The sequence below is a fragment of the Pseudopodoces humilis genome, chromosome 1, assembly GCF_049639895.1.
Source record: "Pseudopodoces humilis isolate 2021_Gansu_Grassland_sample_001 chromosome 1, ASM4963989v1, whole genome shotgun sequence".
NCBI lineage: Eukaryota > Metazoa > Chordata > Aves > Passeriformes > Paridae > Pseudopodoces > Pseudopodoces humilis.
Window position 1 is genome coordinate 108175896 of NC_142200.1, and position 27918 is coordinate 108203813.

General features: G+C 41.6%; 3 protein-coding genes across 5 annotated transcripts in view; 1 reads left to right on the plus strand and 2 right to left on the minus strand.

Moving 5' to 3' along the window:
* The window catches only part of GLB1 (galactosidase beta 1), a 41124-nt gene extending 20672 nt beyond the window's left edge, over positions 1-20452 (minus strand). Inside the window, exons 1-7 of the mRNA XM_005519021.3 lie at positions 20337-20452; positions 10303-10472; positions 4565-4715; positions 4198-4258; positions 3297-3391; positions 1886-2066; positions 650-708 (exon numbers count right to left, since the gene is read on the minus strand). Of these exons, the coding sequence (XP_005519078.1) occupies positions 650-708; positions 1886-2066; positions 3297-3391; positions 4198-4258; positions 4565-4715; positions 10303-10472; positions 20337-20390 (771 nt within the window). The 5' untranslated portion in view covers positions 20391-20452. The remainder of the gene's footprint in view (positions 1-649; positions 709-1885; positions 2067-3296; positions 3392-4197; positions 4259-4564; positions 4716-10302; positions 10473-20336) is intronic.
* On the minus strand, positions 13062-20451 carry TMPPE (transmembrane protein with metallophosphoesterase domain). Of its 3 annotated transcripts, none has more exons than XM_014248614.2 (2): positions 20337-20451; positions 13062-17655 (listed from the first exon to the last, which is right to left on the minus strand). In XM_014248614.2, the coding sequence occupies exon 2, from the start codon at positions 17564-17566 to the stop codon at positions 16250-16252; it is 1317 nt and encodes a 438-aa protein (XP_014104089.2). In that variant the 5' UTR covers positions 17567-17655; positions 20337-20451; the 3' UTR covers positions 13062-16249. The 3 variants fall into 3 exon arrangements, with proteins under 3 accessions (XP_014104089.2, XP_087910956.1, XP_087910961.1); XM_088054830.1 differs by lacking the exon at positions 20337-20451 and adding an exon at positions 19921-20130; XM_088054835.1 differs by lacking the exon at positions 20337-20451 and adding an exon at positions 19906-20130.
* Positions 20453-25385: 4933 nt separating the features above from the next.
* Positions 25386-27918, plus strand: CCR9 (C-C motif chemokine receptor 9). Its single transcript, XM_088063046.1, has 3 exons — positions 25386-25459; positions 26238-26298; positions 26758-27918. Exons 2-3 carry the CDS (start codon positions 26281-26283, stop codon positions 27916-27918), a joined length of 1179 nt encoding a protein of 392 aa, XP_087919172.1. The 5' UTR covers positions 25386-25459; positions 26238-26280.

Here is a 27918-nt window from a genome sequence, read left to right on the forward strand (position 1 = left end):
TTGAAAACAATTGCTTAAGCATCAAAGAGTACAGATTTCCTGGGAACCCGTCAACAAGGATGTGTTTCGGATTCTTGGCATTCAAATAAATGATGGAACCAACATATTCTCTGCAGAATAGCACACACAAACTGGATGTAATGAAAAATACTTCAAATTCCTTTCTAAACAACTCCTTAGCACAGAGATAATTTCATACCCTCAATGGGCCTTCTCCCTTTGTCAAAATGGCTTCCAGTGTGCTCACATCCCACTTCAGCTTGTCTAAAACCTCTAGGGTAGCTGAAAACAGGAAGCAACTTCTAATCTGCCCTTTTAATTTTGCTTTTAGCTTCCACCTACACACATATCTCACTAACTCATCTAACCATCCTTAGCGTTTCCGCTGCTTTGTAAACATTTGTCTTAGCAAGGAAAACTACTGAAACAAAATCAATACTTTTTGAGACTAAAATAGCATTTGTAGAGCAGCGGTTAATGTGGATTTGACAAACACACAGAGAAGCTCCTCGATTCACTTCTTCTGACTTGGAAATTATGCCCTCATCAACAGGTCCCTAAAATTGCTCAATGCACTGCTGTCAACCCTTCTCTGATTAACAACTTCAAGATTAGAAATGATACAAAAAGTTTAAGTGAAAACACATACCAAAGGGCCCTTCGGTTCACTGCTCCTTTGAGCTAAGAATGCTGCTGTAACATTGCCACCTGTAAACAGAAAGAAATAGAGTTGCTATATCCGTGACTTTCTGGATCCATCAATTTACTGAAACTGGTATCTTATCTCCCTCCACTCTAGCAAAAGTCATGACAAGAAAGCTACTCCAGCAAACATAGGAATCAATACTTTTGATTCTGATGTTTAACTTACAAAAGTTACTTTAAATTTATGCGTGAACATATGCATGCTTGTGTACATGTCTTTGCTTTTAAGATACCTCTTTTGAAAACCCAGCTTTTCTCAGAAATGACATCCTGGCACGAAGAAGTCTGAGATGTGTCAGAATTGTTATTGATCATTGGAAAATCTAAATCTGGGGTTACGTTACCAAGGCTACGGGGAAGAACAGAAACCAGGCAATTTCTAAAGAGGTGTTTCACTTTTGATCGGTCCTAGTGGCTCAAGCCACAGTAGCTGGAAATAACCACTGTGGTGAGTGGCTCACCATTACATAAAGGATACAAATGAAGACATTCACAATTTCATTCAACTTGCAAGAAAACAGATACATGCTAAGCACGTGGTTGGCTGTAGAGAGAATAATGTACAATAAAAAAATGAAAATATGTGTCTTGGAGTTTGTTTCTTGTGCCTTAAGCCTATTTTGCCAAGTCCATGCAGTATACTAACATTTAAATCTTTAACTCTCCTATCAAAAGGGTACTGTCTGATCACACTACTGAATGGCTAAATACTTAGCCATTCCTCAGGCTTATATCACAGCAAACTGTAGCAGTGTGCACATTTCTAAAGATGATCTTCAATAGTATTGTTTTTTTCCAATAACCTCTGCTTAAAAAGAAATGTATTTGGCTGGCTGGATTCCAGGACAGACAGAAAGCATTAAAAAAAACCCAACATCAAAAAAGAACATTAAAAAATACAAGGAATCAATGCCAACTATTACTGTTAATTTTTAGGAGATATGCGTTATGAGCAGCGTAAATTGGTTATTCATGATTTCAAGACGCAAGGAAGTGATTATGACTTTCTAACGGGGTGCTCACAGGGGATTCTTGTATGTTTAAGAGTACATAAAATACACATAAATGCCTGTTACCCCATTTAAGCAACGCTGTCAGGTTTGACAAGCAGTCAAATCAGTTTGTCTTGCCACAAATACACAGAACTCAGAATATTTGGAATCAAATAGCAGTCTCCAACCTGGAGCAAAGTCCACTGTTGCATAAAGACCCTGGAGAGCCCCACATTTCAAGTGAAACTGGCTTGCACCATCAGTTGTGAAGAGCACCACCTCATCCCCAAGATGCAGGCGAAAGAGCTTCAGAAGGAAACGCAGGTAGTTGTAGTCGCAAGCAAAGTAGCTCCCATACTCGTTCTCTACCTGTAGAGTAAAAGCAAATCAGTAAAGCCATAGCCAATTCAGTCTGCATCTGATAGCAGAACAAAGCACAAGTCCAACCCTCTTCTTCCTTTGATAGTAATATCGAAAATCTCATTTTAACTCCAGATCTGAGGAGCAGGAGAACACAAGACTCATTCCTCTCACCTGGATTTTAAAGTGGAGCCATCACTGTGCATAGCTAAGCCATTTTTCATCAAAATTCCACAATCCCCAAAGTACCGAGTTAGCTACAGTGATCATAATACAGTCTCTATTACAAGTTGAGATCTGTAACACACCTCCTGAGCAGACCAATAAAACCATAGAACAGACACTGAAATGATCAAAACTGCAACAAAACTGAACATTCAGAACAGAAACATCTACAAAGGGCTCTCATGAGCCACAAGCCCTGCAATTGACTCAAAAGGACTTAAGGGAAAACTACTTTTCTAATACTGAGAGGTACACATCTTGCCCCTTTTCCAAAGAGAGGAACTTTTCAGCTCCAGATTCAACAGATTCCAATCCTGAAGGTCATTTCTGAAAATCCTGTTACAAGCATCTTACTTCTGCCAAAGAATAATTTTTTCCCAGTGCTTCTGCTCAATAGACAAAACACTGTTCAACAAAATTATCTTGTGCATATCACAAGAAGGGCCACTTATCCTATCCTGTGCCGGTTGGGGAGTTTAAAGAAACTGAAATAAAGCTTTTTTTATGATCAAATACTACAAATATAATACAATCACTCCCACATATCTAGAAGGAGTTTCAGACAGAAGCTACCCACCATGAAGACACAAAATTGCATCCTGAAACATTTACAACTTAAATTAGGTGCTAAATTAGGCTTACTCCATACTGCTTTTGCTTCTATCTAAAGGTATTCTTATTCCCCTTTCCCTTGTCAGATTGTTTCAGGCAACTGTAATGTATTTTGCCTTTATGTGAAAATTGCCATGAACCTCAGATCTAAAAAGCTACACAAGTTCCCTCTATTGCTTTATTTGGCTGTGGGAAACAACTTTGACAGAGCAGATGAGTGCTTCTGAGTTCTAGAAACAGTGGATTCAGTTCTTCTTTAGGATAAGGTATTGCATCAGAATCTTGCAGCTATCTGAAACTTAAGAAATACCTGTCACACCACCACCCAAGACCCATGGGGTGTCTGAAAGAGCTGTATAAGCATCCATGCTGCTTGGGTTCATCTGATTTTCGGAAAATTACCTGCACCATGATGATTGGACCTCCATTTTGATAGAGATAAGGTCTCATCTTTGGCAAAAGGACACCCATCCATCTCTCTACCGCTTCCAGGTAATCTGATACACAAAGTATAAATGTTTCACAATTTTCTGCTTTTTTCTACTTTTGTTTTAAATTACATATGGGTCATCTTTATATAGTGTTCTAATTACATAAATTATGAACAGCATTTAATGAACAGATTGCTCTAGTACTTGAACAAATATGCACTTAAGCTTGTTTATAAATGCTTCCAGTGCAGTTTGCTAAAAAATAACAAGATTTTAATACTGATCAATGTGGAAAATTATCAAAGGGACTTCATTATGCCTCACAGGTTGTCCTAATACATATCAACAGGAAGACAACTTCAATTGTTGATCTATGTGCTATTTTTAAAAATACATAATTTAACCCACAATCAGCAGAACTGAAGTTGGATATGATATCTATATATTCATCCTCTACATGCATTCCAATAAACACATTAATCTCCTGTCTCATTCTTCCATGTCTGGTCCAATAACAGGAGCGCATGAGAATGCTGTAACTCATCCTGGATTGCACACTGACCAGTCAAGGAGGATACCCATTATGAGTGGCTATGGCAAATCCAAAACCCTCAAAGCTGAAGCTACCTGTCTTTTTCTCAATGGTCACAATGATTCGTTTCTTGGCACCAACTTGACAATACCTTGGGAACTTTGTCCCCTGCTTTGCTTTTTCTACACACTTTTTGAATACACACTTCTAACTAAAAGTACTGAAGATTTTACTCACAAGAAAACTTGAGCTGAAATATGAATTATCTAGTAATGGCCTCAAACAGCAAGTTGTCTTGCTGCTACAGTGGATTTTTGATCATCTTTTTTGATGCCTCTACCTGAATCAGAAGACCTCAGAACAATAGATTTCTTTTCCAACAGCCATGCAGGAAGACCTCCCTGGGAAAAGAAAGGGAAACACTTCAGTGACATTTTTAGGAAACCTAAGAAGAATTTAGCCTTTTATCAAGACATATACTGAAAGACATATACTGAAAACTGGTTTTCTACAAGAAAGTAGTAATTCCTAATGTAAAAAACAAATACAGAGCAAGTTTGAATTGTAAGAAGTCACTTAGGATGCATGGATTTTATTTAACACACTAAACCAAAACTCTTGTCTAAGGATACACCAAGTTTGTCTACTTTAAGAAATACTTGCACTAGATTTACCCTAGAAGTGAGCTGTTACAAAAGGTTGTATACCATGTCCCATTCTGCACAGATGTAAGGTCCAGCTCGCAGGATAACAAGCAATCCAGTATCATTGGCAAGCTGCAGAAAATACTCTAGATCTTTGCCACCAAAAAAGTCATACGTGCCCATCTGGGGTTCGTGGTAGTTCCATGGGACATACCTATTAAGAGAGAAAATCACTTCCATTAGGAAACTGAGACTAAATCAGAATTCTGAAAAACGACTATTTGCACTACATGTCCCCAAGATCAGTAATGCTGCTGATCCTTTGGATCAGTAAAAGACACGAGTAACTCTATGGCCTTTCTTCTGTCAAGTATTTCAGATGTCAGAAGGCATTAAAATTAATACTGAAATGTGGGTTATGTCTACAGGAGTCCCTATCAGAGCAAGAACAGGTTCTGGTAGTGCCATTTTGAAATCATGATGTCTGTTCCAAAATTAAATAAACAGTTTTGAAGCTGGCAGTGCATCTGGCAGCTGCATAGTGGTGGAAGGCTGATGAGGAGATGAATGTGGTAAACCACTCATGAAGGAAGAGGCCAAGAACGAGCTTGCCCAAAACAGCACATGACCCTTCACGAATGGAACACCCAGCTTGCACAGGGAACACCAACCAGGATGACAGGTCTATGCTGCTGCCACTGCAAAGAACCTGAAAAACACCTAAGCCTCAAATGTTATTATATCTAGGTCCTAAAAATTTCCTTTGAGAAGGAACAATGCAAATTCTGGAAAACCACCACTGAAAGAACAATTAAGTTGTGAGCTGTTAAGGTGCCCAAGAGCTTGGACAAAGCAAAGCTTAATTTCAACTAAGTAATAAACGTGCCAAACAAGCAGATCACCATTTGAACAAACACGTCCCTCCTACCTCCAGGACTTAGGAGACCACAACCTCAGCACAGAACATCTCACAGAAATAAAAAAGAAATACATTTGGTTCCAAGACAACAAAGAAACAGTAATCTACCAAATACCATGAGTAGTGTTGTAGCTGATGATCCCTGCTTGACAACTATGTTTTGTTTGCCATGGTACTAAGTGGCAGTCCAGCACAGACAGACTAAAATTAGGGATGAGTACACCCTGAGCAAGGATTCAAGAGAATGCAAAAACTCATTTTTCTAAAATTTCTAAAATTCACAAAACTCTGTCTAGTCAAGCAAAGATCCTCTCAAGCAACATTTTTCTTACTGCCTGGGTTTGTTAGTATGTTGTTCCACATTTAATTTTGTAAAAACTACCAAAGAGGGAAAGAAAGTCCCCAGAACAATGCTTTCAATAAGGAAGAGAACCAGGAACCCTCTCAGGACTACACTACTAAAATGGCCATACACAGACAGACATGCATATGAACATCAAACACAAATATAATCTTTCAACCTTGGTGAATATTATAGCATATCAAATAACAAAATTTTAAGCCACTGTTTGAAAAGATAAAGCTTCAAATTTGTGTGCCAGGATGGAGTCAAAGCAATGCCCTCAAGCATCAAAATGCAGATATTCCCCTCTATGTGGTATATTTTATTTCTGTGTCAAGCTGCTCTAATTGTTTCTGAAGCACAATTACTTCACTTGTAAAACAAACTACATGTGCTTTTAATGAATTTATGAACCATGTGAAAATCTACTCATTGAAGAGTTTTATGAACTTGTTCAGAAACAAGTCTTAAGGTTTAAATAAATTTCATACTGTCTGAGGTGAGGATGAAAGGGTTTCTCCAGCTCCCTTAAGCTCAAGATGAAAGAAGATAGAAAAATTCTTCCAGAAACAGCTTTCATTTATGTCACATGCTTGACCACAACACTGGAAAAAAAAGCAGATTCTAGCAGAGAAAAAGGGAAGAAGAAGAAAAAAACTTATATGAAACCATTTTTTTATATAATGAATCATGATAAAAATTTATTTTAAACACTGGTCTAAAAATTGTTCCTAAGACACTTTAATCCCGCAATGTATTTTCTACAGCTAGTGATGGTCTCAAATGAAATTATGTTACTTTGAAATTGTATTCTTTAATGAGTATAATTGTTACAATTGTACAATTGTTAGCTGTATACCATTGTCAAAATTCAGTCAGTTGTTAATCCTGCAGTGCTTTAGCTACAGAATAATGAATTTATAAAGGAAACTCTCATTTTTCAAACTTGAATTATGGTATTTCTTCTGTATTTGAGTTTTTAATGCACAAGATATTTCTAAGTTTCATGCTATAACCTTCTTTTCTTTAGAAGTCACAGATTTCTTCTCCCATTTCAGAGATTATCAACAAGCAAAAAAATCACTCTTCAACTTCCTTAATATACAAGGTAATTCTTTCTGTAATACTAGGAAGGGATATTTTAAATAATGTAAAATCAAATAAATTGTACTACTTTCATAAATCAGCATGCTAGTTAAATTACTCACATATGAGTCTTTAGGAACAGTAATTTGTGTTTAAACTTTAAATATTCCATATTCTAAACAGCAGCTCCTTCATACAAGGACTCTATACAGGTTTACATCTTTCTGCTCATTAGTCAACAAATAAAGTAAAACAAATAAAATGCTCGGTATTTTTTTAACTTTCTATGATCCTGTAAAGGTAACTGCAGATTCTTCCAAGAAGTGTCAGCACTGATCAGCAAATCCTGTATATATCTTCAGCCCCATCTAGTGCCTAATTCTTTATCTGCTCCATACAAGATAAGCCCCAAACTTTCTGTGCTTTCCAGATGCCTTTGTCAGCCAGCACCCATTTCCAGTTGGCAGACACAGTTCAGAAACTGAAAACAAGGACAGTTACCTGTGTGACCCAGACACTTCTGCTGAGGTAGGAAGTGAGCTCCTCAGCATCCTCCTCCACCACCTTCTGGGATGGCACACCAACCACAACATTAAATTTCAACACGCTCTTTAGAAGGGTAGGCCTTGATCTCTTAGGTTTTAATATAAGATCAAGCTTACTGTCATCTGTTTTCTTATGTTCTGCTATTGCTTAAGGTGCTACCAGGTGCAGACAGTTATATCCATGTACTGACTTCACCTGTTCCAGAGTCCAGGAGGAGCTGCTGCCTCAGTCATGAGCTGAATGATGCATCAAGGCATAGAGAGCCTTTTGGAAAAAAGGCTGCAGAGAACAGGAAGGAGAACACGTCTGGTTGGCTTTGTCCACAAGGTATTTACAAGCACAATCCCACAATATAAGGATCCTGTTTCCCTTGAAGTGGTAAACCTCACTGGGAACACCTTGATAAGAACAAGGAGGGCTACCATATTTCAAATTATAGCAGGACTGTTCCTGTCTTATGGAAAAAAATCCCAAGCAGCAAAATCACAGCCTTCAGATGTGGCCTCAAGATTTCAAGTCCAACTACCACATTCTGCCAGAAAGTATGGCAGTGCTGCTGCCCATTCATTCCAGAATGACTTCACGCTATTTCTATCTCTGTCCTTAGCTAGCAGTATTACTGATCCAGGAAAGAGTATGCAGAAGAAGAGAAAACAAAAACACAAACACACAGAACAATTTCCATTTCTTCGCAAAAATCACACAAAATCAGAGAAGATTTCTTCAGAGTAATATGAATATTTATAGCTTTATCTCAAATAATCCAGACCAGTGAGACTTGATTACTGGCAAACTTCAAAGGAAAACAAAAGGGGTTTCTGGTCAGTAGGTGCTTTTTTAGTATCATGAGAGAAAGAGTGATTAGTGTCAAATGGAAAGAAACATGCACTGGGTTCTTGTAGAAAATGCAAGGTGCAGGAGCATTTCCTGGTTCTAAAGCACAGTTTTAGATTTATCTTTCACCATAGTAGAAAAAAATTGCTCACCAGAGGTGAGCAATAATAGGAGAGAAACTCAGAGAATCTCAGTCTGCTCTTAGAAAAACAAAAAGGAGACTAATGAAGCTGTTATGATATGATCCAGCAACAACACCTAAAGCCACAGGTGCCATAATCACAGCACCTTTTGTGCCAGAACAGACACAGCTCAGCTCTCCCAAGACAAACAGAGATAAGCTGTCAACAGCAAAAGAACAATTTTCGCTTCTTCCTGCACAGCAGAAAGTAAAGCAGAGTAAGGGATCTCAACAAGGGAAAAAAGCAGAAAAGAAAGAAGGAAAAAACCCATTATGTTAGTGGGAGATCACAAATGAAGAGGGTGAAAGCAATGAGGAGAAACCCAAACTGGCCCTGCAGTAATTTTGCCATTGAACAATGGTGACAAGGGGAATGGAAAAAAATATTCGTATCTCAAAATGACAGTGATGCAGCAGAGACATAAAAAGGGGAAAAAATGAAAAAGAAAAAGAAAAAAAAAAGAACTGTTGGAAAGAGCTGGAAATGAACAAAGGGCACTGAAAACACATGGGTGTTGGAAGGAAGGAAGAAAATTAATCAGATGTAAGGGAAGTATGAGACACTGGATCACAGGAGTCACAGAGCCACTGTCTGGACTCAGGCTGACCTTCAAGCCAGACACCAAAAGGTGTAATTTTCAGATCCACTTTTATTTCAGCAAAAAGTAATTACCTGGGCAAATCCAGCAACCCTGCCCTGAGCAAATGTGTTGCTTAATCCCATTGCTCTTATTAATGTGAGCAAAGACAGAACTTGATTCTTTAATAGAAAATAACAAAAACAACCACAAAAAACACTCACCAGAGAGTGACTGCATCATCCTAATATAGGGAAGAGTCTTAAGATATGCAAAAAAATAGAGAACCCTAAATTTAGAAAAATTCAACTTTTTCCCTTCCCCCACTGTCTGTTCTTCACATACTAACTGACTAGTCTCATCCCCAAGTGTACAAAGCAACCATGCAGCTTGCAGGTCTAAAAACAATACAGATTTCAAGGGTGAGAAAGGAGAGGTGGTACAACAATCTCACTGAGCCTACAGGCTCTGCACTGTCAGAACATGCCCTTTTTATAGCACATAGCAGGTGGTTTCAAAGAGAAGCTCTAAGCCTTGCAATGACTTAAGAAAACCAACCTTCTTTGGGAATTACAACCATCGCCTGAAAAGACTGTGCCTTATACATCTCCACCACTTCCCTTGTTAAGGAAGCTATGGCAAAAATAAAAGCAAGTTGATTTTTTTTTTTAATCTGTGCCTCATCTGTTGAATTAAGTACACAACCAGGTAGAAAAGACAAGAAAAATGGACTAAGGGTTTTGGACACACACAAAAAACTGAAAGCTGTTTAAACTTTTTTTTTTTTTAAAAAAAAGTACACCTAATTCCCCATCCATTTATCTAAATTTAAATGCTCCTGGTGAAGTAGCTTGAAATAGTTTTTAAATATTACTACAATCTTCACCAATATTTTCAAGGCCTCTGGGTGACACTAACCCAGGCTGTATTAACATTATTGTCTCCTCTCACCTAGTCTGCTTTTTGACCAGGGAGTACAATATCCCTGGCAGAGGCAGAGCATGTACAATTGTTCCGTAGTTGCCAAAGTTCACAGTCCAACAATTTATTTCAGGTCACATTTGCACCCTTGGTTGTGAAGCAAGAGGTGTTGACTATCATCAGGAAAACAAACTGCTGGTTACAACCTGCCCAGCTGCCCCCATTTATGTGGTTAAAGGTCATCCTGTACCACCCTTCACTTCTCCAGAGCTTCCTCACCTTCCTCTATTACTGGAAAAATAATAAACAAGTAACAATGGCATCATTCCTCCTAATGACTTCTCATACAGCTCCCAGGATCACAAATCACTTGGAAAATTAACAGCTACTCACGTTTGAATGGCATCAAGCCCTGCCATCTTCATCTTCAACAGGCGGTCCTTCCAGTAATACAAGGGCACTCGTGAGTAGTGAATGCTACCGGAGATGTAACGGAAAGGTTTCCCATCCTTGACAAAGCAGTTGGAATCATAATCAATCCCAAAACTCCTCTCAGGTACATTCTGTACACAGTAACAAAAAAAAGACACAGCATAAATTTTTTTCTGCCTTGAAAGACACAGAGAACAGGCTATAGAACATCTCTGGGTTGTCTACAATAGAAGATACAATGGACCTAAAATAAGAGATGCTAAAAAATTACTTTCCTCCAGCTATCTCTAGCCCACCTGAGTCAGAACAACAAATCAGCAAAAGACAGCCAGTGCAATGTGTTACAGGATAAAAGAACAAGGAAACTAGCAAATATAGTTCAAAGAAAACACACTCCCTCCTGAAAAATGGAGGACGAAATTGCTAAGCCAATTTGTCTATCCCTAGACTGTCATTAAACAGAGCAACTGAGGTTTAACAATACATTTCAAGACCACAAATTCCAAGGAGGAAGACAACAGCATGTTCCATCCGCAACAAAGGCATTATTTTACAGAAAACCTAAAAATAATTGTGGAAAATGCCCTAGATACACATAGCAATTCAAAGCATTCTGCCAACAGCGAACAAGTGAAATTGTGTGCTGGACGTGTAATAACAGATATGAGAGGATACAGCAGGGAAACAGGAAAAGCAAGGAGCTGCCAAGTGCTGCACAGCAGATGCTTTTTATGCTCTGTTTCCACAAACATGGACCCATTCTTAATATTACTTAACTTTATTAAGATAAATAGATCTTGACTTAACAAAGGTATGGGCATATCAGGCCTCTCCAAAACCAGGACCACACAGAATTCAGAAATACAACACAACTGCTCTGGAATAACTGCTGTAATAACTCCAGGCCATTAAGACCTCAAGCAAACTATTGCTGCAGAGAATGCACAGGTACGTACAGCTGCTTACTTCCTGTTCAATTTAAACGTATGTGACTTTTTCCTGATCTTTCATTTATAACCTGCATCTTTTGATGGTTGGGCATGCTGCACTAGGATGGAATCGTTCTGTGTGTACCCATGAAGGAAACTATTCACCCTTACAGACACCAAGCAGATGTTTCACATTCTTCAAATGTTTTGACTCTAGGGCAGTGTGACAAGTAACAGCACTAATGCAGAGCTGAGTGCTTCAAAATGATCATGAGTAAGTGGAACTCAGAAATCAAACGCAACAACACAGAAAAGAAACCAAAAAAACCCATCACTATGGATAGAAGCACTTTACACATCAAAAAGCTATTATCCCTGGAAATAAGAAGAGGCAAAATAAATTGCTGTGGTGTCCCTCTGTAAGAGGATTTTAGCCCCCTTATTCAGACTAACCACATTAAGGGGTCTATGGAAAAGACACTTGTTCCATTCATGGCAGAGAACTGTTGAGATGATAAATGCTGAAAAAACTGTTACATGCCCTCAGGGACAGACACTTCTAGCAGAGAGCCATGGCTATCTTAAAACAATTAAAAGGAGGTATTAATTATTAAAGTGGTTATCATCGAACCAGTTACCATCTAGAAGTCAGGTTTTTAAAGCTGTGACCATAGCTGTAAATCACCTTCCCAACACATACACTTCCTGACAGTGTTATTAAATGGGCGAGGAGAGGGAGGAAGCTACCAGAATACTTGAATTCACCTCATTCATCATTCATTGTAAATAGACTTGCTTCATGATCAATTCTTCAGCATTACTTCATTGTCAGTGGATGATCCAGGGCTTGCAACAAAAACAAGAGAGTTGTCCTCATGAATTTGTCTGGCTCTGCCAATACTGTATACTCACTGTTGTGAATATGCAGGGAATTTGTTCCCACTTTGTCTCCCTAGAAGACGGGGCAGTGGGTCTGCTCATTTGCTAAGCAACACACATCAAGCACTGCTCGGGATGCCAGTTCCTTCATACCAAATCATATCAGTGCCCAGCTGAAAATGTACACCCTTACCGGCAATGGTATAATGTTGCACCTTACATTCTCAGAGCATACTCACGTGGAAAAGAACTAAAGAATTTGTCCTTGCTTAAATCAAGTAAAAGTTTATTTTTGCAACCTTAATGCTATTTCAACATTTTATAATAGTTGAGATTATTTAATTTAATCAAAACTATACTGTTACATGTCTCTCGACATAAGATTTTTTCCCCATCTTCAACACACAGAACTGTTTATCAGTAGCAAAATCTCTCACTGTCCAAATTTACGAAAAAGGAGTGTTTTTTCTTATTTAGAAAGCAAACAAATGCAGGTATAAATCCTCCATCTCTGAAAATTTTTAGCCTCTCTTCACAGAACACCTCTTTCTCTACCTCAAAGCTTAAGTATTAAAACTGAGAAGCACAAATCACTCATTTTCTTCTGCTCCTTCCAAAAAATTGTCTTAGTAACCTTTCTCTGCCTTCTCCTTTTCTCTGCATCACATCCTCATCCCAGCTGTCTGCACCTTCTTCCACTAGTAGGCTTTAGGCAAATATAATAGTGGCCTTTTCTCTCCCACTTTCCACCACGCCTCATTTAGCAGTGGGGGTGTAAGAGTTTCTAAAACTAGTCAGGTTTGTTGTTGGTAGCTTTTTGTTGGTAAATGGAATGAGTGTGTTAAAACTATTCAGCACAAACTGCTGCAATGCATACTGGTATAAAATAAAAGGTCATTGGAGGCCTCATGCTTGATTATAAGAATAAAGGTTTATTAAATCCCAACATTTAAAGCATTTCTTATACCACAATTTACATATTTTCCAATCCATTCTATAGTAATTATATAATAAATATAATTTTCACAAAGTGACAATACTATTATATTCTGCTATTAATTCTGACATTAATTAACTCCTCCTCAGCCCCCAGTGAACTGGCCTTTTATACAATGAAATATATATTCATTTAGTTAAGTTCTCCAGATTAAATACATTACACACACACACGTAAAATTTACAAAAAAACAAAATAAAAAATTACAAAATAAGCAGCACAGCAATTTTTCTTCATCTGAAATACTGAACACAGGTCTGAATTGTGCACATTCAAATCAAACTGGAAAAAGTATAGAAAGAACCTTGAAGGACAGTTAGAGATTGCTGATTAGAGACATTATAGAAACGGTTCATTCCTTTTATCAAACAGAAAGTTGATCTAGGATACTTTCCATTCATAATTAAAAAGCAAAATAAGAAAAGGCTTTCAAGTCTTTTGGCACAGAAAGAAAATATTTTAAGTAAGAAGTAATCACCAAGAAAACAACCTTTCAGAGAGAGAGAGATACAAAAATAAAAATGGGAAAGAACTAAATTACATCAGGAGAACTGAACAGATTTATGAAATGACAACATGACCACTCCTAAAAGGATGCATATCTGCTTCTGAAAGGATACATAACTATCTTCCAAGAGAGGCACATACAAAGTAAGGAAGAAATTCTGGGATGGAAGGATCCCTTCAGCTACGTTTTTGCACCGTCTTAATCAGAATGAAGAGAGAAATAAAAAAGGCAGGGAAAAAACCCTAAATATACTAGTAACTCACTGAGAAGCTGACAAGATCTAAAATCAGTCCCACAAATGCCTCCCGTTGAGGAAACTGGCTTAACAATTAGCCTTCTTAACGTGGTAAAAACATTCAGTGCAACAAGTGTAAAAATCCTCCTGGACTACTGGCCAGGTGAGAATACTCTGCACCACTAAACCCAGAACACAGCTCTTAACTGAAGGCCTGTTGATAAGTAACCAGAGGGTTACAGGCTATCAAAATTCCCTCCTCGTAAGACCATCTGACACCATATCACCGGCTGCAAAAAGCCTCAGATGGCTCCCACATGAACAGTAGGCAGTATTGAATACACATGGAAACTTTAGGATACTTAAGCAGATATTATCACAGAATCATAAAAAAAAGTTTATAAAATTATAAGTGATGGGAAACAGAAATTATCTAATCTGGCAAGCAGAAAGCATGGCTGGTAAGGTATTCAGTTTTCAGACTGAAAGAGGATTGATTTCTCTAACAATTCCACTAACCTTTGTGACACATTTACAGTATTTCTCATTATTCCTGAGTAAAAATTTAAGATGTTTGTACAGAGAAGAAGGATACAAAACCAGCACAGGAATTAGAAACTCTGCCTGGAAGATGTCTAGAGTGGATGAAGTCAAACCTCAAAATTTAATTTATAAAAACCCTCAACTTGACGAAGTTTGGTACTTTTCAAATGCGCCCGCATCTATCTCCTTTAATATGAGAAAATAAGCTGAAAAACAAAACCAAGTCTTTATGGTTGTCTGGTTCAGGATCACACAGGAAGGCAGGAAAAGACTGAACACCACAGCTCTGGTCTTCCATCCTCAGTCTCCTGGATAAGAACTGCTCTCTTCTGCCCCATACTGTGGGTCTGCCTGAGAGGAACAAGGTCAGTGGTGGGCAGAAAGGCAGAGCAAGGGAAACCCTGCAGCTACAGCTGCAGACTACAGAGGCAAGATTCTCAGGTTCCAATTGTTTGTGATATTTCATGCAGCAACAATGAAGAGGGAGAGGAGGAGAGAGATGTACAGAAGCAAAGTGTTTCATCAGCCGGGACAAGTCACACATTATTTTACATCCCAGCTTTCTTAAGTGAACACAAAGATACAGAAGCAAGGATGTTTATACCCATTATTCTCTAATACCTCAAAATTCCCATAATTATGTTAATTTATTATAAACCCTTCTATGAAAGATGGGAAGGAATCCTCCATCCCTCATTATCCTGTAGTGGTTACTCTGCTATGTGCCCGTCAGACAACCAGGACACTGAAATGTTCTATGGAAAAGTCACCTGCTGCAGTTTAGTCCGATTAAAAGAGGACATAATTTACTTAAATATTAAAGCCTTTAACAAATTTCAAGCATTAACTTATTTGCATTGTTTGTATATAGCATCTACTTACTCTTGCAAGAGAAAAATAATGGAGGAGAAATTAGGCAGAAAGAAAAAAATACAGAATGAAGACAAAAGACACTGAGTATTTCAGCTTTGGAATTAGTGCTTTATATAAGGAGGTACTGTATGCTCAGATAGCAACTGAAGTTAATTTTGGATTTTTCCTCATTTGCTTTTATTAGAGCTATTTTCAGTAAGCAATTACTGGATGCCCAGCTATTCTGGGGAAAATGCCTGAGAAAGACAGCTACTTTTACTTTCTGGTGTCAGTCTCACCAACTTTTTAATTGGACAAAGCTGAATTTTAGAACTGATGCCTGTAAACTTAGAGTACTAGTAAGAAGCACAGACTGGAAGCCCTGGTGCATGCTGCAGACAGCTGGCAGGATAAAGATATCCAGCCCAAATGAAAAAAAAAACAAACCCTAAACTATTATTCACTTCCCACAACAACTCTAGCAAAAGGCTCCTAGAGTTTACATACTCAGTGCCCATTCTTGCAGGCCTTTCTGCAAAACATGCATAAGTCACTTCACTGCACATGCTCAGAACTTCACCTGCTCGAGATTTGATAAGGCAGCTGCCTGATGGATACCAAACAGTGGAACATGAAGCAGCTGCAGGACACAGGTACTACTAAACATGCACAGGACACACGTTATCTCCATGACATCAGTGTTATCTTTAAATGCAGAACCTCAACAATAATGAACTCAAAGACCTAATTTCTTCAGTAATTTAATATGTCCCAAATTTGTTTCATAGGCCCAAGATACAGTTAGTGTTTTCTGCTCAAACTTAACAGAACCTGCTGAAGTTCAGCCCAACACATTTTCTCTGGCTTCCCTGAAAAAGAATTTGCTTTATAGTAGGAGAGCCAATATACTGGCCAAAAAAAAAAAAAAAAAATTAAAATTAGAAGTCTGTCAAATGGAAAACTCCTCAAGGAGAACGTAGAATAATCTCTGTTATTTCAGCTCTGCTGCCCAGCCGCATGGGTATTCCATAGTACATCGTCCCTGGGCTGACGTAGACGAAGGTATTCTGCCCAACTTGGTACAAGCCAACAAAGAATGGATTCAGAAGATAAGCTCCAGCATTTAGAGGGAAAATCTGCCCTCCGTGAGTATGGCCAGAGAGAATTAAATTTATGTCTGGTCTCTCCTGAAGGGCCCACTTTGCAGCAATTGGCTGATGAGCTAAGAGCACTATTGCATGCTCACTGCTACAACCTCTGAGACCTTTTTTCAAATCCATGCCATGTCCTGAGTAGCGCAACACATCTGCTTCAATATCATCCACGCCAGCCAGGCAGAACCAGTCAGAAGTGCTCTTTGGTGAAACAATCTTCACATTCTCATTATGCAACGGCTGAATGTTAAATGATTTTAACAGCTCGAACCAGTTGCTAACATCTGAGGTGTAGTACTCATGGTTTCCTGTGACAAAGTAAGTTCCCAAAGGGGAATCAAGTTCTCCAAGAGGCTCAACAGCAGGTCGTATGATCTTTGCTTCAGCATCAGATAGGTCCCCAACAATCACGGTGATATCTGGTTTTAAAGCCTTAACCATTCTCACTATCATGGCAAGCTTGGTCTTCCCAACTGTAGGCCCCAGATGGATATCTGAAAGCAACACCACTTTCAGGTTATTCATTGTTGAGGGCAGCTTGTGAACTGGAATCTCCACTGAATTCACAGTAGGAGGCTGGGAAGCATTTAACAGCCCAACAACAGTCAGCACGACAGTAAGCAAGACTGACAGAACTGGTTTCAGTGCGGTTCTGTTCTTGTTGCCTGTGCCTGCCTTTGTGCCTCTTCCAGCCAAGAACTTGTAAGCCTGCTCTACAGAGCCTAGAGTGAAGAGGAAAAAGATGAGAATAATATAGGCCCCCAAGCAAGTGTAGGCAGCTAAAGAAAAGAAATAGGGCTCTTCTGCAACAAGAAATAGCAATGTAAAGAAGCTTGAATGAGCCAAAACTAGAAACATGAACACAGCTATTTTCCACAGCATGAAACAGAAGGAACTGGCAGCTGAAGACCTGGTGAACGTGGTAACTGTGCTTCTCCAAACATGAAGAGACCCCATCAACATGAGAGTATTAGCAAATAGTGCCATCTGCAGCCTTAGAAGCCAGCGTCGCGTCCTGAAATCGAGTTTTTCTGCCAGGTAACTCCGTGATAGCATCATGGAGAAGAAAACCACTCCTGCAGCCACTGCAGCCTTTGCTTCAATGGGCAGTTGCTTGAAGGAGATCATCTTTGCTTCCTGACTGCTCCCTTCTGTTCTCCAGAAGTCTCCAGTAGTCAATAATGTGGTTATGAAGGAATGCCTTGGGTCAACAAAGCCTGCAACCAGGAACCAGTAAGAGCCGCTTTAAAATATTACACACATTCCCTTTTTCCCAGACTGCAATAAAGGACTGTTACTCTACATACTACACAAGATGCTGAGTCATGCAGAATCACTATCATAAAGACACAAAGGAGATGTCCTGAAGTTGAGTAAATCAGACAACAGAAAAGACTGGATGTTGGAAGTCCCCTTCCAAGCTCCCTGTCTGCCTCCGTCAATCATTTCTCCCACACACACCCTTTTCTTTTAAATGCTTTTTTCTCATCAAGACTTCCTAATAGTAGATGGCAATACATCACAACAGGGATGCAATGAGTCCTGGGAACATCCATTATAGCATTTGTAAATCCCATACATGTTCTGGGACTAAGTTGCTTCTGGTATTAACTTAATACATAATTTCTGTTCTTCTTGCCAAGGCGTTGGCTCCACCTGAAAAGCAGGCATTATTCATCATTCTTACCAAATCCAAGAGGTCTACTACACCAGCAGCGAAATCCCCAGTGGAACAGATGCAACTTGGCCCCAGAAACTGCAGATGATCAGCAGATATCCTTGCCTGCTGTTGTGAATCAGATTTCTCCAAAGCCCCGAAAATCAGTAGGATCGGTGCAACTCGCACTCTGTTTTGCTACTCACTTCCAGCTCACTTCCACAACATGTAGAGTTTTCCAAGACTCAACACCTGTTCTACTATATCCTGGTCTAACAGGATGCAACCAAGTTGAAAAGTGATTAAAATAGCACACCCTGCTCCTTTAGAGGGAAGCACAAAATCTAATGCATGTTTGCTCACATGTAGACTGAAAACAAACAACATCTGTTATGTTTGAATGGTAGCAAAATTCCCTGGTTTGCTCTGTATTTTGCTCAGTCACAGTGTTTCTAATAATGCTCAGGTTGCATATTTCTATTTAGAAGAAACCTATTGTTTTATTTTAATCATAGATGAAAAAGTTTGGAAGTCTTTCATAACATACAATAGAGACTATGTCTGACATAACAGTCCCATAACAGCATACTTATTTTCATAACACTTCCTGTCTCTCAATCCACACTTAGAGAAAGCAAGCAATCATTATTGCCAAAAATATCTCAGAACTAGGGCACAAAAGCAGCATTGTAGGGCTCAGCAGTGAGCCTAAGCCCAGAAGTCTGCAAACCCCAGTTTGCCAGGTTGCTTATCTGCTGCATATGCCCTTAAGCTAATTTAAAACAACAGCAGCACATCTGTGATGGCAAGACCCTGATCTACTTTGAGAACTGGACCAAGTTTTAAGAAGATCCCTTCCTTCACTGCTTGTGGCAGGGAATTGTGGGCTGATAAAGGAAAAATTGTGCTTGCCAGCCTCAGCTCAAGGCCTCTCCGTTGTTACTAAACTACTCTTAAGAAATAGTGCTATTTTACACGTGTCTCTACAGAAAACACACAGAGCTAGGAAGATAAGAGCACGAGAAATGCTGTATGGATTCAAGTCCATAGGTCCTCCAGGTCCAGAGGTCCTCTATTGCTCTAGGCACCATGCAATACTCTGTCTAGACAACAGCAGCAAGAAATGCTGTTTTAAAAGAAAGTACTCTGGCCACAGTCTGTGGTCTGCTCCCTCATACTCCTTCAGCTGACAATGCTGCTACACTAGGGATGTTAGAGGACAAATCCTTGCACAGTCATTTCTGGATGTTGTTTATGAACCTGATGTATTTAAATTTGGCAAATCCATGGTTTTTTTTATCTGTTAAGTACTGTCTGGTTCTACAACCTCCCACGGCAGCAAATTCTCAAAACTATGTATTTTTACAGTATTTTATCAGTTTGAAACTAACCTATTAAATCCCCTAAAAGTGCTAATACTACCGAGTTTGCAGACTATTTGTTCTCCATTCCTCTTGCCTGCCACCTTCAAAATATTGGAAGGCTCAGCCACAGCCTCACCCCTCAGAGATCACACTAATTTGTGATTCAGTCTTCCCTTCCATAAGGTCTTACGTGATGTTGCTCTACTTTTCATACATCTTTAACCACCTGTGCCCCATCCAACTACAACATCTATCAAGGGGATAGTGACACTGCCGCGAACTCGAGGCATAAACCACAACTGTGGAGCCTGAAGATTCATCCTTAGGCTGTGGTATTGCATCCCCCGGGACAACGCGGCTACAACAGCATCTGTGGAAAACAGGAAAAAACCCTTTCCCTCCTCTCATACACCCACAGGATGAACAAATTTTCCCACGGGATCTACCAGCAGTGTCAGTACCGGTTCACCCACGGCCCCGCGTTGCTCCGTGAGGCCTCCACGGTTCCTGGGTGCGCAGGGAGTCCCGGCGCCGGCAGCACCGCTCCTGAGGGCGGCACCGCCAGCCCTTCCTCAGCTCCGGCGGGCCGGGAGCGGGCCGGCCTGCTCGGGAGAAGGGCACGGACCCCTCCCTGCCCCGGCTCCGGGATCTCCCCCTCGGCGCAGCCACAAGCCCGGCACCCGCGCCCTGCGCGCCGCCCACGAGCCCTAAATCGCTCACGGTTTAAAAAAGGACCGAGGCAAAGCGCCTCCCTCCAGCGGCGGGAGAAGGCCCCCAGCCAGCCCTCCCTCGGCCACGCCGGCCCCCCGCGCCCCTCCGAGCCGCCCCGCTGCCCCCGGGTGTCCTTGGCGGAGGGGGAGGCGAGGCGAGCACTCACCGCCGCCCGGAGGAGCGCGGCCAGGGCGGCCAGCGGGAGCAGGAGCCGCAGCATGGCGGGCGGCAACCAGGAAACGGCGGCGTCAGCTGACGGCTCCGCCGGGAAACGGCCGCCGCTGGACGGGCATCCCTCCTCCTCCTCTTCCCTCCCCACCGGCACCACGGCAGCGGCGCTCCACCCCTCTGAGCCCGGCCTCCTCCTGCCCTCGCCTCCCGGGTCACCCCCCGGGAGCAGCCCGTCAGGTGCGCCTCAGGCCCTGCGGCTGGGTGCGCTGCTTCCCGTGTTAAAGCGCTGCCGTGCAGGGTCAGGAGCTCACAGGAGACTTTTGGATACAACCTCCCATACTGAATACATCCAAAGATTTCTCTCACACAGCAGTTTCCAAGACGGAAAGGTCTTGGTGACCTTTACCTTCCTTGAGCAGCCCACCATCCTGACGGGAAGCACTGGGCCTGGGTGCTCTCCTTCCCAAGTTAAAGCACTGTCATCTCTTTCAGGGGCCCTGCATTAAAATGAAGAGATAACGTCCAATGTTGTGCACATCTCCCACACAAAAGGTGCCAGGACAGAAAGCTGGTTCTGGCCTTTACCTCTCGTGGCCAGACCATCATCTGCAGCGCCACATACACTCCGGGCTGTGCAAGGCCGAGGACTTGCCCCAGCTCCCCAGAGGAATGACAGAACAGCCGCCTTGGCTGGGCAGAAAGAGGCATTTATGCAGGGGACCTCACTAAATAGTTCCCAGAGCAGCCTGAATTTTGCTCACTTCATATCCAGAGTTGAAGTTTTGCTGGCACTTTCCCTCCTGTCAGCAGAGATTTTAAACTTGATTGCTTCATGGTTGCTGTGGCCAAGAAAGTCACAAATCATCACTTTGTCCACAAGTCTCTCTCTTTTAACAAGCAACAAATTAAGGGCACCTTTCCCAGTCAGTTCTCGTAGTACCTGTACCAAGAGGTATAGGTGTTTCAGGAATCTTATGCACCTGTTTTATCAACTATATTAATTTACACGTACTTCTAAGTTACTAAAAGGCTAATTTGTTGGTGGTGTCATCTGTCTGGGTGGCCTATAGTAGACTCCCACAATCACACCTGCCTTATTTGTTTGTCCTTTAATCCTTACCTGGAGGCTCACTCATGCCAGTGACTGTGCGTCTTTCGGGCTGAGCCAAAGCTTCTAAGCTCCTCTTGCTTGTTCCTCATGCTGTGTGTAGAAGCACTTCAAATGCAGTTCTTTGTACTCGGTGCCTCACGTAGCCAACTAAGGATTTCGCTGGCACGCAGTCTCTCAGTCTTTGGTGTGCCATTCCTTTGCTCATCCCTGGCAAGCCTCATTTTATCCCTTTGCCCTGCACACCTCTGCAGGGAGTTAACTCAGGAGTCAAAAGTCACAGTAGGAACCAACCTACAGTGTGAATAACAAAGCCAGTGGTTCTCCTAAAATAGTAGTTGGACCTGAGATCTGTGAAGATTTTATATCCCTTGAGAACAGATGCAGCCAAAAGCATGTTTACTCTAAAATGAGTACTCCAAACTAGGCAAGCAGGCACAGGCAGCTCCCAATTTAATTAAGAATACACAGCAAAGGAATATGGATACCTGATAGGAATGAGAACATTTAACACCAGCCTTTGCGGTCTGGTTTGTCTGTCCCTGCTTGCCAAGTGCTCTGTAAAAGGAGCAGCTGGTGACATGGCTCTGTACAGGAATTGCTAAAACATTCCTTGCCAGCAAACAGGAATTGGGTTCACAGACATATCTATATCTATCTATCTATCTATCTATCTATCTATCTATCTATCTATCTATCTATCTATCTCTATATCTATATCTATGTATCATTTGTGGTAGAAACTGGGTAACTGTGTCTTCAGTACCTAGACTTTAAACCTGCCCTTTAAACCTTTTTGTGGAGGAAAAGTGTTGCTATACTTAGGGTGCTGTAATTAATTTTTTTTCAGCTGTTGATAAGAGTTTACCTGTGCAGGCCTGGGTTGATACATTTTTGTGATCGATGTTCTAATTGCCAGGGCCATTCACAGTGTATACAAGCTGGGTTTTTTTACTTTAACTTTTCACTTTTCTGAAGAGAAGGAAAAATTTAATGACTGTGTACCCATGCTGGAACAAGAAGACCCTTTTGTTTGCTCATTATGGACATCCCCAGGGTCCCCTGTGTGTAATCTATATAAGCAAGTAACTGTCAGCGGCACTGATCTCACTGACTGCAAATATCCTCTTCATAGAGAACAGTGCAGCCACAGCCTCTCCGCTAAACAGACTATCTGAGGAGTTATTGAACCTCTCAAAAAGCCTGCTTGGAATGAAGCAGCTTAATGTCCTCCTTTTACCCAAGGAAAGGAAAATAGGTATGTTAAAAGATAAATTTACTGCAAACACAGTGCACTTTTCACTGTGAAAAAAGGAAACTTCTTGGCCAGGCTCAGCAGAGAATATAACCCTAAGTTTTGTTCTGTTTCTGCAAAGTCTTTCCAGCATCTGATCAACACATCAAGCTAAGTACTTCTCTGCCTATAAATGAAGAGCTTTAAAAATCATCCCCAAATTGTGCTTATGTGCCCCAAAGATAAAAAGAAGACATAGAAGAAATGCTGGTGGTTTTAATTTTCTGACTTTAAACAAAATAAAAAACAGCATTTCACTTGCAAGTTTTCTTGATGAACATGAAAGCAATGTATTTGTAAGGAAAACAGAGATGCTTAGTTTTGCATCAATATGAGCTGACAGGAAATCATAAGTTATCTCACAATGCTGGTATTGCGTAGAACCAGTTTGGCAGAAGCTTGGTAAGAGGACTAACATTCACATTGCTTCTCTTCCCATTCTTGTGGGCAAAAAAGCTGCTGTTTTCAGCAACAGTCACTTAACAAATGTCATGTGGCAGGAAAGTGATGAACAGGATGAGCAGCTGCCCGTGTTCTGGTCTGTTCTGGTCTGGAGGTTTATCTACCCTGGGGGCTTTTAGTACAGTGGGACTGACTCTGTAAAGCGGTAGGTTAAATTATACTTATTATTTTGCTTCCAGGGAGAATTAAACTAAATCTGATTAAAGTCACTTAAATCCTGAACATGAGGGCTCAGATTCATTGAAGGAGACACCAAAGGATGTGAAGATCCTTTGCATCAGAGACTTTGCTCATGGGCATGCCTTTACCCTACTGCAGTTAATGTAGCTCTCCCAATGCCAAATAAGCTTGCATTATACCAAGGGCCAAACTAGCTTGAATTAAGGATAATTACCATGGATCCACTGTCAGGCAGCCATTTGCAAGCTCAAAGTAACTCATCCCTAATCCCAGAGACCATGCCTGTGCTTTCACATGTGCTTTCCTTAGGAGGTGCCCTGGGGTTTGGCTGATATCTACTCCCCATCTTCCGTTTTGCCACAGGTTGGCCCAGGAGGTGGAAGAGGCTGAGTCCTGTACAGTGGAATCATCATACAGATCTATGCCTGTTTCATGAAGAGTTTCAAGATGACAACCATTTCTTAGAGATGTGCAGACACTTTAGGGGAGATTTTGCAGTTGAATGTGGAGTATCCTGGGCACCTTCCCCTTGGAAGGAGATGCTTTGCTGCTGGCATGAGCATGGTGCCAAGTAACAGCAGAGTCCAACCCAAAACCTAGCCAGAATCACTGTTTTCTCCATAACTGGAACTGAGCCTGAACTGCAATTTGGAAATTTCCTTGAAGTGTGAGTCGAACGAGCATTGGTCACAGCTGAACACCATCATTAAAGCAAAACCCTGTGGTGCTCAGACTTCCTGCAGAGAGGGGAACTTAAATCAGATCATTTGCATGCCAGCTTACCAGAAAGAAGACATAAGACGTGCAAGTTCATACTTTTATTAACCACTTCTCACTGCCTTCTTTTTCAAAGTCTTCCCTGCCACATTCTTCTGGATGTCACATAAAGATGTGCCACCAGTAGGGACTTTATGGGAGTGCCTGCCATCCTGCCCTGGGTCTTCTGGCTTTCTGCAGCTGGAATAGCCTGGCCTTTCCTCTTGAAGGTGGCATACTTTTGTTTTGCTCCATTTTGCTGTTGATTGCAAAGCACCTGGTGTTGTGGGGTGTGTGACAGACCCTGTGATCTTGGCTCCTGCTTGGTGGCAGCCTTAGCAGGCAACAGTGGGAATCTGTGACCATGGGTCAGCCTGGAGCAGGCAGGACTAGACTGGGCTCCTCATTCCTGTCCCAGCCTCCCAAAAAGACACTGGAAGCTGCCCAAAGGCACCCAGTTCTTGTTCATGGGCATTTTTTCTCCCCAGTGAAAGTATTTTGTGGCAGGACACAGCCCAGGAGCAACTCTGGTTTGCCCTGTGCTAGATGATGCACATGAGCAGAAAATTGATGGTATGAGATATTGTCTTTTTGGTAGCAAAAGAGCTTACCAGGAAAAAAACCCAAAATAAAAATAAAAGAAAGAAGAGATTGCCACCTGTGTTTGAGCCACTTAAAACATGAAAACCGGAGAGTAAACAGTCTGTGGCAGATCTAATCAGGCTGAGGCCCCAGGAACACACACTCACCTCAACCTACAAAAAGCTCTAAGGTTAATTGTAGGTGCAAAGAGCAAATATCACATGCAGAGTGTGACTCCTGGGTGCCACATCCAGGCTGCCCCCCCTGCAGCAACTGTCCCAATGAGTCCCCTCACTTCTCCACTATTCACGTCTCTCTTTCCCACAAACAGCCTCCATGGAAAAGAAACTGAATTACAAGTCACCTTTTTTTTTCCTCCCTCACCAAACTGGCCAAGTTACAATGATCTTTGTGCTTGCAATTTAAGGTAGGTCTGACAGCTAGAAGAAAATAACATAAAAAAGCTCCTTGGGGATATAGAGCTCTGAACTCTTCACCAGATGCTGCAATGACATGTTAGAAGTGAGTTCTGGGGAGAAATCAGGAGCTCAGTGACTGCTGCCAGCCACAGCCACAGGTGCTTTTAGTCAGCCCACAACTAGTCAGAGGGAAGTCAAGAGTATGAACATGGGCCATTTCCTCATAGAGGAGGTTTGGCTCTATCCACTTCTGCTGTAGTCTCTGCAAGGCAACTTCTCGGTTACATGAGTTCCTTTTGAAGGGGTCTGGAGTAAAGGTCTGTGCTAGTTGAAGGTCCCCAGTAGCCCTGACCCACCTGTGCTGTCCAGGCTTCATCCCCAGGCATTATTCTAGACAAGCTGGTGCAGAACATGTGGAATATTTAAGTGCATTTGTCTTGCATTGAGCCCACTAGGCTCAGCTACCTTTTGTGATAGTGGACCGACCAGAAAAGCAATCTGCAGCAGAAAAAGCCCAATGTTTTCTTGTTTACTGGGGCTTAATGATCAGCTTTGCAGGCCAACAGCAATGAGTACTGTGCCTAAACTCACAGATAAGAAAGAGAACTTGCAGGCAGAGATTAATCACTTGCTGCAGAGGATACAAATATTTAAGACTGCAAAGTACTACTAAAGCCAGGTACTTTTCTTTCTTAGTTGCTAGATAATTTAAAAGGAACATTTCAATTTTTCTCATCAATCTCTTGCAAGATACAGTGCTTTTAGATTACTTTTTACATGTGCACACTGGGGAGTCTACAGCTTGTTAAAAATGAGATGGCAGTGACTGTAGTACATCGAAGGACTTAATCAGCACACTGCCATAGAGAAGCTGAACACCTAGTGTAGGTTAAATGTAAATTTGTAATACGAAAATAACTAAATTCAAATCAGTGACACCAATTTCTGTGTGGTTTGTTCATGTTCCAGCCAGAATTGTTTCAAAGAGTTGAGGTTTTTATTAAAGGTAGAAGAAGAAGAGGTACAAGGAAGAGTGTCACAGTCCCGCTTCAGAGTTGTTTCAAATCAGTTGTTTTCCCCATCTTTACTCTCCAGGCTACAGAGCTTCCTTCAGGACTGAGGAGTGATCTGGCTGAAGATGGCAGCTGCAAGTGTAGTGAGTATACAGCTATGTAACTGTTCATCTCCTTTTCCTTCCCCCCCTCTTTGTCTCCATCAGTTTTCTGCCTCTTCCGAGCCACTGGTACCATCCCAACACTTTGCCTCTTCCCAAGTTGGGCATTTTGCCTTTTGTTATGTATTTGAAGCCAAGCAAATCATATTTTAAGTTACCTGACAGAGATAATGCTTTCACCATCTGCCATTTTAATAACTGAAGTTGGCTGGACATCGTGAGCTGCTCTTTTGTGAGTTTCTCATTCAATGGGTCATGGTTATAAACCTCTGCTGTGCTGCACAATTCAAGCAATCTGAAATTATCTGTTTCACTGGCAGCCTTTGCACTTTCACATTTAAATGTAATACATGAAGCATCTTCAATTGTATCTGGCAGAGAGGGGAAAATGTATGCTTTACTGAACCTCTCAACGCAAATTTACTAGATGTCCTGTTGCAGGTCACACATCCTGGTAAGTGTAGCCTGGATTACTACAGGAATAACAGCGTGGTGCTGTCCCTGTGTGAAAAGCAAGTGAACAGCACAGACTTCATGTGCAACATGAGGCAGGTCAAGCAGTTTGCTCAAGCCTTCCTGCCAGTGTTTTTCTGGCTCATCTTTGCTGTGGGCGCAGTGGGGAACACCTTGGTCGTGCTTGTCTATTGCAAATATCACTTCAGGAGGAGCATGATGGATCAGTACCTGCTGCACCTGGCCATCGCTGACCTCCTGCTCCTTTTCACCTTCCCCTTCTGGGCCCAGGCTGCTTCCAATGGATGGATCTTTAAGGACTTCATGTGCAAAGTTGTCAACAGCATGTATAAGATCAACTTCTATGGCTGCAGCTTGCTACTAACCTGCATCAGCTTTGACAGGTACATCACTATAGTCCAAGCGATGAAAGCTAAAACTTGTAAGCAAAGGTGGCTCCTGCGCAGCAGGCTCATGTGCCTGGCTGTCTGGCTGACATCTGTGAGCCTGTGCATCCCAGAAATCATTTACAGCCAGAGCACACAGGTGGGTGATGTAACAGTTTGCAAAATTATGTACCCACCAAATGTTGGTGTGATCTTCAGAGTTACAGTCCTGGCCTTGAAAGTCATCATAGGATTCTTCCTCCCTCTCTTTGTCATGGTGATTTGTTACGCCCTTATCATCAAAACCCTCCTACAAGCCAAAAGATTCCAAAAGCAGAAGTCACTGAAGATTATCACCTTGATCATCACTGCTTTCCTTCTCTCTCAGTTCCCATACAATATTTTTTTGCTGGTCAAAGCCATCAACACTTACACTGGGGTGGTGCACAGTTGTCAGGCTGCCAACCAGCTGGACATTGGACTGCAGGTCACCCAGATCATCGCCTTCCTCCACAGCTGCCTCAACCCCTTCCTCTATGTCTTTGCTGGCGAGCGGTTCAGGATGGCGCTGGGCAGGATGATGCAAAGCTGTGGATGCTGCTGGAGCGGGGGCCAGGAGCACTCCTCTGCCTGTGACAGCCAGGAGCACAGCTCAAACTGGTCCTTTGCCATGCTGGGGAGGCGGCGGGTCAGGAACTCCCTGATCCTCAACACTCACTGGACCTCCTCTGTTATGTCTCCTCCCTCCAAAGTCATCCTGTAA